At 44.0% G+C, this 13,424-nt stretch overlaps 1 protein-coding gene across 1 annotated transcript in view; it reads left to right on the top strand.

Moving 5' to 3' along the window:
* Positions 1–13,037, top strand: part of LOC147725949 (uncharacterized) — a 75,951-nt gene extending 62,914 nt beyond the window's left edge. Inside the window, exons 3-4 of the mRNA XM_086960075.1 lie at positions 9,518–9,698; positions 12,656–13,037. Of these exons, the coding sequence (XP_086816201.1) occupies positions 9,518–9,698; positions 12,656–12,853 (379 nt within the window). The 3' untranslated portion in view covers positions 12,854–13,037. The remainder of the gene's footprint in view (positions 1–9,517; positions 9,699–12,655) is intronic.
* Positions 13,038–13,424: the final 387 nt, after the last annotated feature.

A 13,424-nucleotide genomic window follows, 5' to 3' on the forward strand; every position in this document is an offset into this window, starting at 1 on the left:
GGACAACGTTTTTCACATTTCCATGAGGCCGTGCGCATACCTTTTCTCCAAAACGGCGAAAACTTTGGCTGATAATAAGTGGAGACAGCATTTCCAGCATTTCTAGCTCTTCCATGTGAGGTGGACTATGTATCCCATAACTCCTTGCGATAGAGCCATATCACCAGCTGTGGGGGGAAATTATTATTTTTTTTTTTTTTCTTTTTTCTCTAGCAGGGAATTGTTAGGCGTCTGCTGGTGAGTGCTCCTTATAGACTGCCTACTGGCTGAGGAGACTGCCGCCGAGCGGAGAGCGGGGGCCGGCAAACTACAATCCCCAAGAACCCCTGCGCCAGCAACACCTTGGAGGAGCGACAGGAGGCGCATAAGAGGCGCGCCCACCCTGCAGAGCGGGGGAAATCTTTCTTGCCGAAAAGCTGACCCTGCATGCTGTTTTGCCCTTATTGCGACACAGGACTACCCCCGCCTCCCGCTGCACGACTCCCGCTGGCTGAGGAGACTGCCGCCGAGCGGAGAGCGGGGGCCGGCAAACTACAATCCCCAAGAACCCCTGTGCCAGCAACACCTTGGAGGAGCGACAGGAGGCGCATAAGAGGCGCGCCCACCCTGCAGAGCGGGGAAAATCTTTCTTGCCGAAAAGCTGACCCTGCATGCTGTTTTGCCCTTATTGCGACACAGGACTACCCCCGCCTCCCGCTGCACGACTCCCGCTGGCTGAGGAGACTGCCGCCGAGCGGAGAGCGGGGGCCGGCAAACTACAATCCCCAAGAACCCCTGCGCCACAACACCTTGGAGGAGCGACAGGAGGCGCATAAGAGGCGCGCCCACCCTCCCTCGCGGGACGCCGGGCGAAGCCCGGGCAAAGGGCGGGCCGTCTGTGGCCATCCGGGGCAGGAGGAGGCAGGGCAGGGCCCTCCCTCTTACGTCGGACCTGAAAATTGTCTACAGGTATTTATTCACTGCCCCGGTAATCGAGTATTGACTGTTTAGCCACACGGGCTGTACATTGGACTAACCTGGTGGATAGGGGTATTAGAAGTCACTTTACTGTAAAACACTCAAATAGGAGTGGTATAATGGCTGGCAATTTATTGAACTCCTCGCTACCTGCTACTCTAGGAATGAGTATATTGGGCCCTCTTGATAAGTTTTTTGCACGGACAAAAAGGGATATAGATAGAGAGTTAGAGTTGGCTGAGCGGAGAGCAGAGCGACGCCTTTCTATCGAACTACTTAAACAGACACCCTTACAATCCGTCGTAACTGAGGTTACTTCAACGCCAAATAACTCTATAGTGGGTGAGACAGATTTAGACCTATTCAATACAAATGACATCCCTCTAATTTTTAAAGAAGGTCCACCTGAGATAACACAAAAGGAGCATGTTAGCCCAATTATTATCACCCAAAATTCACGGACTTCAGCCGAGGTTATTGTATCGCACTCATTAATAGATCTGGATGCAGATGCGGCATGTCATACCTTGCCCGTAGCCACATCCCCTTTTGAAGATGGGAAACAAGGGAATAAACACACAGATAAACCAGCAGCTGGAACTATACAGAGTAAGAGAAGTCGCGAAGTATGTCATTCCCCGCCAAGGAAAAAGGCGCGAAAGGCTGGGAACAGAAAAAAGCCTGAATCTATAAAAGCGCCACTGCCTTCAAAGAACTCCAATAATAAAACTCCCAAGGCCACTGTGAAAGAAGTACCAAGTAAGACACAAACAGGGGAGTGTGCGCCTTCATTTAGCAAGACGCACGGAGGGCTTATAGAGGACATTGAACATCTTCTTAGATCCTTTATGCTCCCTATCTTGGAGAGGGTAAAAATGCTGGGTAAAACCGTGGATCGTATATTGGAGATCCAAACAACCGAAGCAAGGGGACAGAGCAAAGGGGGAGAAAATGGTCAAGCAAACACGCATTTAACACAGAACACAGTGACGCACACTAAGGCTCAGCCACAAACAACCTTAACTCATAATGACAAAAGGGTGACACCGACGGGAACTCTGGCACCCCAGGTGGGAAAAGCTATGACTATGACAAAAAAGGTCCCCGCAGTGGTAGAGACAAGGGAAGTAACTAACCCACCTCAAACTCTATACAAAACAAAACATATTAAAAATGTAGATCTACCCCCTGAGTCACTAAACTACGTCATTATATTGACTGGGGTCCCCAAGTTAACAGAGGGTAGTATAGAGCCTGACACATCCCTAAAAAACAAAGTAAACTACTGGCTGAGGGCTAACAGACCACTCCCACCACATTTAAATGGGGAGATTATATCTGTTAGACGCTGTCACTGGGTGGGCGTGAGACCAAAAGAAATCGAAGGTGATGTAATCATCATAAATTTCAGGGATCACAGGGTAGTCAACCATATCTCTGATTGGTTCTCGGGAAGGCAGGATGGCTCTGTAACCACCCGAAATTTGAGTTATTTTTATCCTCAAGGTATGATGAAGCCCCGTACCCATCCCCCAAAATGGAGTCACCATAACTCCCGTGCACCAGCTAACTATAGACAACAACCCAGCCTAGATAGGCACAGGTACTATGAGCCGCCACCTGGCTTTTTACCACATCACCCCAATAGACTTGGACACAGCCTAAGTAGGGACAGGTACTACGATCGGCCACTTACCCCCTTGCCGCAATATCCCAACACGTTTGAGTATGGCCCAGGTAATAACCATTACAGGTACCAAGATCTCCCATCCACCTTCTTGCCTCATCATTCCAATGAGTTTGAGTATGGTTTAGGTAATAAATATCACCATACTAACCCAAATTCTTATTGGAATATTCCTCTTCATAATCTCTTTGAACCACTTTCGGGCCTAGATTCAAATGATTGACTTACTAAATCAAAAATTAAAACAAAAGAAAATAAGGTGAGGGATAAGGAAACTACGCATAAGAGTCCAACATCTGACAAAGGTTCAGGAAGAAAAAGAAACACGACCCTAGACACTGAAATAGGGATGATGAATAAAATTACAAAGGCAAACAGTATAAAGGATAAGGGCAATGAAATCTCAACAGAAAGGGAAGCTAGGAAGAATGCTGGGGGAGAGGCAAATCTGATAACTAGAACAAAAGAACAGTTAATAAACGTAGTAACGTGGAATGTGTGTGGGATTGCCAACAAAGTGACAGAAACTCTTTGGGGTGAGTTTGTAACCAGCATAGACATACTCTGTGTCCAGGAAACCTGGGCTTTAAAGGAGGTGCATATAGAGGGTTTTAAAACTTTTTATGTTCCCGCAGTAATTTCCAACCATGGCAGGAATAAAGGGGGTCGATGTGTCTACGTGTCCAATCGTTTAAACACTAGTACTAGTATAGGTAGATCCACGTCACCCTACTTCCAATTTGTCACAATTGATTTAAATGGTAGGAGTGTGCTGATAGTTATTAATTTCTATAACAACATCGAAAATGCACACTTCAGGGAAGTACTAATGGAAGTGTACAAAGAAATGAGGGAGGTAAAACCCTTGAAAGGGAAGGAATTAATCTGGATATGGGCTGGTGATTTTAACGTAAATATATGTACTAGCGACACATGAGGTTTTGCAGAATATGGGGGGGGGGGGATCAAGGGGAGAGCAGTCATTTCGCTCATCATTCTAAAGGGGAAATCCTAAATGATATTATGGCCAAGCTTGATCTAGGGTTTGCAAATAGGCTATGTTACCCTAAGGTTGAATTTACTTCAACCTTTATGGCAAGAGGACTACAGTCAACTATTGATTTCATAATTCTACCAAATAGTGTTATGAATTTTGAAACCCTTGCTATGGGTCTGAGCGATCACCTGCCGTTAAAGATGGTACTTAACATACAGGATGTTAATATAAATACACTAACTGAGATTTTAACATGGACCCAGAACTTAGAGGTAGCACGCCGAAATGGTATTGCTTTAAAATGGAGCATGGCAGACCCGGAAAAAATTATGCAAAGAATAGTCCATGAGGCTCTCCCATCGCTACTTGTATGTTTAGAGGATAATCCCACAAGTGGAGAAATACTGGAGGCCTTTCTTAACATTACGGAAACTATAAAGGGTGCTCTGACCAGAAAGTGCCTAAAAAAGCAAAACACTCCTACGGGGTGGTTTAACACTGAATGCACTAAGGCACACAATGCGCTAAAAAAGGCCCTAAAAGACCCAGTAAGGGATCCCGAGACCATCAGAGTATTAAGGAAAGCGTATAAGGTAACAAGAGATCAAAGGAAGAAAGCAATCAAGGAGAAGGCTTGGCAAGATTTATTGGAGGCAGCGGAAAGTAGAGACCCTAAGCTATTTTGGCAGGTAGTTAATTCACCATTTATTAATAACAAGGCGACAGCTAAAATAGATATAGCTATCGATGAAAATGCATGGGTAGAGTTTTTCTCTAAATTGTATTGTGACACGTTAACCGAGCCACAATTAACAAGTAAGCATCACCCAATCCCACTAGAGTTCGAATTAGAGGAGGTCAAGGTTGCGATTAAATCTTCTCAAAACAATAAAGCCCCGGGCCCAGATGGGATCCCAAGTGATCTTTACAAAATGAACATAGATCTCTGGGCACCTGTATGTTTACGTGTAATGGGGGCATGTTGTGATATTGGGTTCATTAAAACCTGGGCAGAATCACTGATTATCCCTATATACAAAAAGGGCTATAGGGACAGCCCATCCAACTATAGACCAATATCACTACTGGACTCAATAGTAAAAATTGCAGGAAGAGTTATCCTGACTAGACTCCAGGACTGGGCTGAAGATCAAAATATCTTGACCCCAGTACAATATGGTTTCCGCCTAGGGATGGGTACTGTGGAACAAGTGCTAAACTTTGTTCTTTTACAGGGGAAATATACCAGTGCAAAAGAGGGGTGTTTCTACGCAATCTTCGTCGACCTTTCGTCGGCGTTTGATTGTGTTATACATGATAAACTGTGGTTGACATTAGAAGAGATGAAAGTGGATTCTTCGATAGTCCTCTTCCTAAGACAATTATATTCGAATGCCTCTGCCAGAGTAAGGTATGGGCTGGGGGGGGAATGCACAGGGTCTTTTCGCATACAGAAGGGGGTGAGGCAAGGGTGTGTGCTGGCCCTATTCCTTTTCTCTCTTTACACTAACAGCTTGGAGAGGGAATTGGGTGCCAGCAACATTGACTCTCCTAAGGCCGGGAATACGCAGATCAGCTCCCTTTTGTATGCGGATGACGCTGTGTTGATGGCAAGAACAAAGGTTGGCGCGCAAAAAGTATTGCATAGATATATAACATACATGGAAGAGAGGGGCCTCCAACTGAATGCAAAAAAGTCCTATGTGATGGCTTCTGGCAAAGGAGGAGCCAGATGTAAACAACTTAAGGCGGCAGGCACCCTACTACAAGCCACAAAAACATTTCCATATTTAGGAGTCACAATCGAGGCAACAGGGGGATGGGGCCCCGAAGTAAAAAACAGAGCGCTAGCATTTAAACGCTCAGTTGCGGCGATAAAGCATTTTGCCAGTAAATTGGGCAGAAAACAACCTGGTATAATGCTTAACATATATGTGGCCAAATGTAGAAGCATCGCCCTGTATGGGGCAGGGATATGGGGATATCATGATGTGACGATGCTCCAGATTATTGAAAATGATTTTTTTCGCTACCTTTTGTCCCTTCCGAAAAGCATGTCAAATTATAATTGCCATGTAGAACTAGGCATGGACTATTTGACAGATCTGATTAAAATCCAGCCAATCCTACTCTGGAGGAGAATTTGGGCAACGCAAGAACTGGCTCTCAATCGAGAAATTATCCTGGATGTTAAGAAATTAGCCAACGCAAAAAGAATCAAATGGCTTGAGTGTGTGAGGAAAGCCCTGACGGACATAGACAAGCCAGAATGGTATGATAAACCTGAATCAATTGGGAAAATTCCTAAAAAAGCCTTAAAAAAACCTGTGTATGGAACATTTTAATACCTTAAGGCTTGGGAATGAAGTCAGCAAAAGAACTGTTCTTGAACATCAGCCGCTGCTGATTACCTTCAAAATGCAACCCTACCTAACTCTGATCACTTTGGGATTTGAGCGCTTTGTCCTGACCAGATTCAGGTTCAATATATTTCACCGTCTGGTCTCATATCCGGAGAAAAATGACTGGAATAGAACTCTGGCCCCATGCCCATGCGACAACATATATATCCAGTCTACCTTCCATTTGGTACTATTTTGTAAACTGTATAAAAAAGAACGGGCGAGATGGTTGAAATCTTATCTTAGAGATGGGGCTTGGAGGCAATGTAGGCCAGCTTATTTACATCTCCAACAATTAGGAAACCCCCTATGTATTAGTTCTATGTCGATGTTTTTAAAAAGCGTCGTAAAATCACGGAATCTATTATGAAATTATTAATTATCGATTTATCACCATACTTGGATTTAATGCTGTTTTTATAACTATTTATTGTGTGTATCTATAATGTGTAATTTGTTTACTATGTACTGCTTTTATGATTTTTTACTTGGTGAAAATCGAATAAAGTATTTGAATTGATATACTACCAACAGAAGAGCTCAAAGACTAGCACAATAGAAATAGAAAGCTGCAATTGTGCTATACCACCAATAGAGGTCCCACAGAAGAGCACAATAAAGATTGAAAGCTGCAGTAGTACTATACCACCAATAGAGGTCCCACAGAAGAGTACAATAAAGATCGAAAGCTGCAGTTGTGTTATACTACCAATAGAGGTCCCACAGAAGAGCACAATAAAGATTGAAAGCTGCAGTTATGCTATACTAACAATTGAGGTCTTCAGAAAAGACTGCAATGAAAGCTTGTTGCACAATTCCGCCAGCAGATGTCCTCACTCAAGAGTACAAAGTAAATAGAAAAGTTGTTATACTCTACTACCAACAGAAGCCCTCACTGAAAATGGAAAGCTGTAGTTGTTCTATTGTGCCAAAAAAGATCGTCACAGAAGAGTGCAATAGTGATGGAAAGGGGTGTGGCTGCAACCGAGAAATTTGCATATAGAATCTTGCCACTCTAATGTCTTGTGTTTGTTTCTGAAAAGGATCAATAGATAATACAAAGCTGGTTGACACTGATGAATCAACATTGCAGCTTACAATAAATGTGTTGAGTGCTATGGAAATAGTTGATGACACCGTCCTTCACAATAGGACTAGCAGTCACTGAGGTAAACAAGTGTTTAAAAAGTTGAATTTGTGGTCAACCATTTGTAAATCAGAAAGTGAGGGGCATGGCTTCAAATCAGACTAGCATTTACTGGGGAGTGTGTGTCTAAAATGTTTTATTCATGGGTAACTCTTTTTTAGGTTTACCCTAAGGTTTAGGTTTAGGTAGACAATTCAGCCCCTCAAGGTGAGGATATTCAATGACTAGAGTAAGCTGGTCCATTGACCTTTATTTGAGCCTCTGTTGGAAAGGAACCTTTTTTGTGTAAGAATGAAAAGACCAATGGTGTAAGACTATTGACTGAGAGCCCCATATATGTATGTGTTTTTGTATGATATTTTTGGGAAACACGACAGCTAACTGTGTCTTTAGGCCATACCTAAAAAGAGGCTTGTGCATTGAAAAGGGTTTCAAATTGAGGGAGTATCCCAACCAAAATACATAAACTGCCGCTTTGAATGGACCCGAAACATCCAAAAAAACAAAATTCCTTCAGGACCCACCAATTTGAAGTTCAAAATAAGCTAACCAAAAGGTGAGTTCTATAACGTCTATTGTTCAAAAACAATCAAGATGGATAATAGGTAAAGCAAGTGTGTCCTGAATATGCAAATACATAAGCCTACTGCATGGACGATTCACCAATACGCCCTGGGTAGTGAAAGTGAAAGAGTGCCCTTTAAATCCTGAAGATTTCTCCTCACCGTCTCGTATTTGTTACTAGAAATTCGTCAGAGTCTAGTCAGAGTCTAGTTTGCCTGATTTCTTCTCTAAACCCAAGTGGTAAGTAAACTACTTGGCCAGTAATTATGTCCTTGTGAACTTTTGGAAACTGCAGGCCTGCAGATGTGAAGAGCAAACGATCAGTGACCTGTGCCAGCCTCTTCTGCTTGTGATATCAATGCATTTAATCTGTCCATGAATAGAAACTAAGGCTAAGAATCACTAAGGGCTTGCATAGCCCTTGCATCACGCAAGGTAATGCAAGGGCAGCGCAAGCCCTTAACACCTTGCGTGCGGCGCCGATTCCCCCCCGGTGCTGAACATTCCATTCCATTCGTGGGTGTGGTCGTGACAGAACCATTCCGTCATCCGCACAGCTGAACCGTGAGGCATGACGGAATGGTTCCGTCACAAGCATTGAAGGGGTTAAGTGAAATTAGCTTTACCATGCAGAGTCGGCGGTCATGGCTCTGCGCGACACTGTAAATCTGGAGTAACCCACGGCAGAGCAAGTTGCTGCTTGGCATTACTCTGCATTGGGATGGCATTCCAAGGGTGGAGTGTGGATTTTCTCCCGCATCCACCCTTGGTTTTTGGTGCATGCCCAGATTTACTACCAGTAGTAACCCTGGGAATTCTTCAAAATGCTGCACCTTTCCAGAGGAGCCGTTACAAGGAGAAAAAAGCCTCAGAGGATACATTTTGTGCAGGAAGGTGTCCCTGCAACATGGTGCAAGGGTCCCAGCACTTGTGCTTGACAGGCACTAGTGCACCAGTGCAGAGGCATGGTAGGGATATCTTATAGGGCAGGAATTCTTAGTAGAGATGCATGGGGCATATCTTAGTAGAACTAGTTATGAGTCAATGTCTTGTGGAGACAAGCATCTCGGATCACTTCCGAAAGGCTCTTGTATATTTTGACCTCAGGTGTGTGGAAATGTGCTGCTTTTTCAAGCCCTGATTGTGCCCCCTGATGCCAGCACAAATCTAATCCTCAGCCTTATATTTTTGCTACTGAGTGGCTTGGGGATAGGAGTGAGAACTACAGGAGTGTGAAAAGCCATGGTGATTGCAAAGGTGCATGCTGCACCGGGCCCCTTGCCTGGCCTTGCCTTACTTTGCTAGCCTAGCCCTAATGAAGCTCTTGTGTAGATCAGGTATTCACATATTGTGTGAGCTTTCACAGAGTCTGAGACCACCTTGATAAACCAGCGTGTGTCAATTGCAGGACTCTGGTTATGAGGGTCAACTGGCTGCTGTTGTTGGCTGGTGGAAAGAATTCGTGAGTAGAATTTGATTGAAAAGTTATAGAGATGTCACTGAAGGATAATGTTATCCCGCCATCAGGTTTGTCAGTCTCAATCCCACAGTATACAATAATGTGTGTAAGACTTTTAGGAATGTTATCAGTTATCTACTTGTTTTTGCATTGTATATTTTCTAAAGTTCTCTACTACCCAATTGACATCAAATTAAATGTAAAATGTATATCTTGCCCTATGCCTTCCAATACGTACATCTGAAGTTCTGAATCGCCCTCCGTACATGAACTAAAAGTCCATGCTTCCCTTTTATCTTTTTAGGGTTAACAAGGTAGAATGTGTGGAGAGCTCATTTACCCATGAACATGGTTTTGACTTCAGTGTTGAAGCTGAAACAACTTTTGAATCTGGTCTCCCCATTGTGGGCAGAGGAAGCATCCGTATGGCTGCAACCGCCACCACAACTAATCGTTGGAGTTTTACTGGGGTTAATACAACTGAGGTAAGATATTTGTGTCTTTGTGTATTTCTTTTGCGGTTTTGCCACTTACCGATATACTTTGTTGCAGTCAACTCATGCCATAATCTATTTGTTTCTCCATTCTGCCTCCTACTAAGTACTTGCATTGCAATGCGTGAGTGACAATTTCATATCTCAAAATTACACTGTATCAATACACATTGTTATGCTAGGTCGATTTGTATGGCATGACTTATCACCCGTGAGGATATCCAGGTGCTGGAACGTAGGCAAGGCGGAACTCCTAGTTCCTAGGTCCTAGGTCCTTCTGCAGATGCGAGGACCCATGGAAAGGTGATCGAGGTTTAGCGTAGCTTTCTAGATGGATGGAACATTTGAATTTGGCCGCTGAGGTATTGCGGTTCTGCAATATGGAGTTCTTTGTAGGTGTTGGCGATCAGTTTGAATTGGCAACGTTTCTGGATGGGTGGCCAGTGTAGCTCAGTGAGGTAGGGAGGGGAGTGCTCCTAGGCACATCTAAGAAGAGTCTAGCAGCTGTGTTTTGGATGGTCTACAGTCATTGCTTGACCTGGTTGGAGATGCTAACATAGAGTGTGTTGCTGTAGTCAGGACTGCGAGTTATAAGGGCCTGGGTGAATGTGTGTCTCATGTGCATGGCGAATCCGTTGAAAATCTGGCAAAGCATTCTAAGAATGAGGCAGAAGGATGCGTCACAGTTTGTCGTCTAGGATGATGCTGAAGTTTCAGGTGTGGTCTGTGGGGTGGATGTGGGTACTAGTTTGGATGGCCACCTGGAGAAGTCCCATGAGCACCTAGTCCTATCTGACATTTTCTGCCCCTACTAGTTCTGCCACCTTCAGTTTAGCCTCAGCGCAGGGACACCCCCGCAGGGGTTTGCTGTGCGCTTTTCATATCCCACAAATAAAAATAATAAATGGGGAGCTCTTGTTTCTGAAGATCAGGAGCTCAATTTTGTTCTTTTTGAGATTCAGGCAGTTTTTCGTCACTAATTTGGCCATGTTGGTCATGCAGGAGGGGAAGTTAGTTCTTCTGGTGTTCTCATCATTGGGGAAGGTGATGAGCAGAGTGTCATTAGCATCCCATACCTTGGCCAGTGTACAGAGGCTTATTCTGTCCCTCCCTGAGAAGCCCTGAAGACTAGACATCCATCTCAGTCTAATTCCCTCCCAGTGGGGCATATCTGGTTTGAGTCTCTTGTACCACTTCATCTCTCTACAGAGCCTGTTCCATGTGTCCAGCATCGTAATTGTAGCCAGACATGCTCGCTCATGTAGACGGCCGTCATACAACACATGCATATGGCTATGATCTCCCACTCGCCATCTGTCTATCTGCACTGCTGGATCTTCTCTTTACAAATACACCCAGTCATTTATCACTGCAACCTGCGCTGCCTCATAATTTCTGCAGGTTTGGTAATGCAATACCTCGGTCACATTTTGCTCATTGCAGGGTCTGTAGTGCAATACAGGGTTGTCCCCCACCAAGAGCTGCATTCTCTGTAAGTTTATCTATGTGCAGCACAAATGTCTTCAGTAATTTATAAGTGCAATTCTGCAGACCGTACTGCAACAGCACTGCCCATCAGCAACAGGGCAGAGTGCCCCAGTGTCTGACGTCCCTTTCTAGACTTTGAAGCAGCAATTTAAGATTAGGTCGAATCCGAGAGTCTGCGATTTTAGTTATCGATGTGCCCAGGAACTTACAAGTATGGTGTTCCACCCATACTGGTAGGAACATCGGGCCCATTCGTCTCCATCCCCCCATGGGAAACAGGAGTGACTTTTCCCAATTAATGGAAAAGTCTGAGATCTCTACAAATATTTGGAATATTTCACTAACTTGGGCGAGCTATTGATCCGTGCAGGTCAGGTAAAGTAGGATGTCATCTGCATATAGGGATATACGTTCTTCCTATCCCGTGGTTCACGTCCAGCCCCATATTCGGGCATCTATCCTCATGAGGTGCACCAATGGCTCTATTGCAAGGGCGAAGAGCATCGAGAAGAGAATGAATGCCTGTCTGGTTCTCCTCCCAATAGGGAAACTCCCGGACATGCCGACATTATTCTTTATTCTGGCACAAGGGTTCTGCAATAGCAGTCTAATCCAATTAATGCAAGAGGGCCCAAATCCCATTCTTGGAAGAAGCAGAAACAGATAAGGCCATTTAACCAAATCAAATGCCTTATTGACATCCAGGGATAACAATTCCCAGAGTTCACCCCCAGTATCTGCTTGCGCTATAACATCATGAAGGCACCCTAAGTTAAGCCTGGTCTGATTTTTGGTGAAGTGACTTATGTGCAAGAGAAGTGAGACCATGTGGGTTCCTTGATGGACTCATCCAGAAGGGGAGCTTGGATAGCTCTCTGTTCGACCGAATGAAAACTATCTGAACTAAAGCGCAGTCTCCATGATAAAGCAAGACGCCTAATGTCCACCTCCCCGAGTCTGAAAAAAAAGAAAGAAAGAATAAATGAAAGAAAATAACTGCAAGGAAGAAAATATGGAACCCAGCAAGGAAGGCAGCAAGTAAGAAAGAACTAGAAAGGCAAGGAAGGATAATTCAATTTTTAATTTACCAAAGTATCTTTGCTAAGAACTTTATATCACAAATCCTATGATTTGTAAAAGGCAATAGATGTTTTTACAATAACGTAACTATAGAAAGATAAAATGCTGTTTTTCCACAAGTGCAAAAACAACATTATGTTCCAACAATAATAATAATATTAAAAAATATATATTGAACAATAGCTTTGTAAAATGATTGAAATACTCGATTTCACTTTGGTCACATCAACAAATTGACTGTGTAACAATGTTCTTCGGGTACCTAGGAAAGGGGATCATGGAGTAGTTTCTACCTGCACTGCATATGCCATGATGTGAAATGTGCTGTGTTTAGGTCTTTCCACTGAAGGTCACTTTTGCTCCATCACTTTGTTTTGCAGACACATTTCGTTCTCAAATCTGAGTTTGAAGTAGAGCCGGGAAAGGCTGTCCGTCAAATCGCCAAGGCCACGAAAGCCACGGTTGATGTTCCATACCGCGCCAACATCATCACCATCTTCGGTTGTGAGACCACAATATCGGGCACTTGGAAGGGGGCCTGTTTGTTTGACATCCAAATTAGGCAAGAAGATGCCTAGATACACCTACAACATCCATGTGTATGCAGCATGCCTTGTACCCATGGATACACGTCACCTTAAAGTGAAGCAACTGCAATGGAAACCAGATTGTCAAAAGGAGATGGTTGGAAGTGAAATTAACTGCTTACAACACGTGTACCCAGATTAACTGATGCAAAATAAAAATGATCTTAAATGCTCACAGGTATTCTATTCTTTACTGTTTTAACATGTATTTGAGATAAGCATCTATGTAAGATAATGTCAGTTTATTTATTTCATTGTTTTATTGCATTAACTTTCGGAAGGTTGAACCTTCAAGAGCTTGTGAATAATAATCAATCAATCAATCAATCACTGAACTTGTTAAGCGCAATACCTACCCGTGAGGGTCCCAAGGCGCTGGGAGGGGGGTTGGGAGGGGTGCTGCTACTGCTCGAAAAGCCAGGTCTTGAGGAGCCTTCTGAAGGTGAGCAGGTCTTGGGTCTGCCGCAGATGGGTAGGGAGGGTGTTCCAGGTCTTGGGGGCGAGGAAGGAGAAGGATCTGCCACCGGAAGATGTTCGTTGGATACGTGGGACGGCGGCAAGG

This window comes from Lissotriton vulgaris, chromosome 3_1 (assembly GCF_964263255.1).
Source record: "Lissotriton vulgaris chromosome 3_1, aLisVul1.2, whole genome shotgun sequence".
NCBI classification, from domain to species: Eukaryota; Metazoa; Chordata; class Amphibia; order Caudata; family Salamandridae; genus Lissotriton; species Lissotriton vulgaris.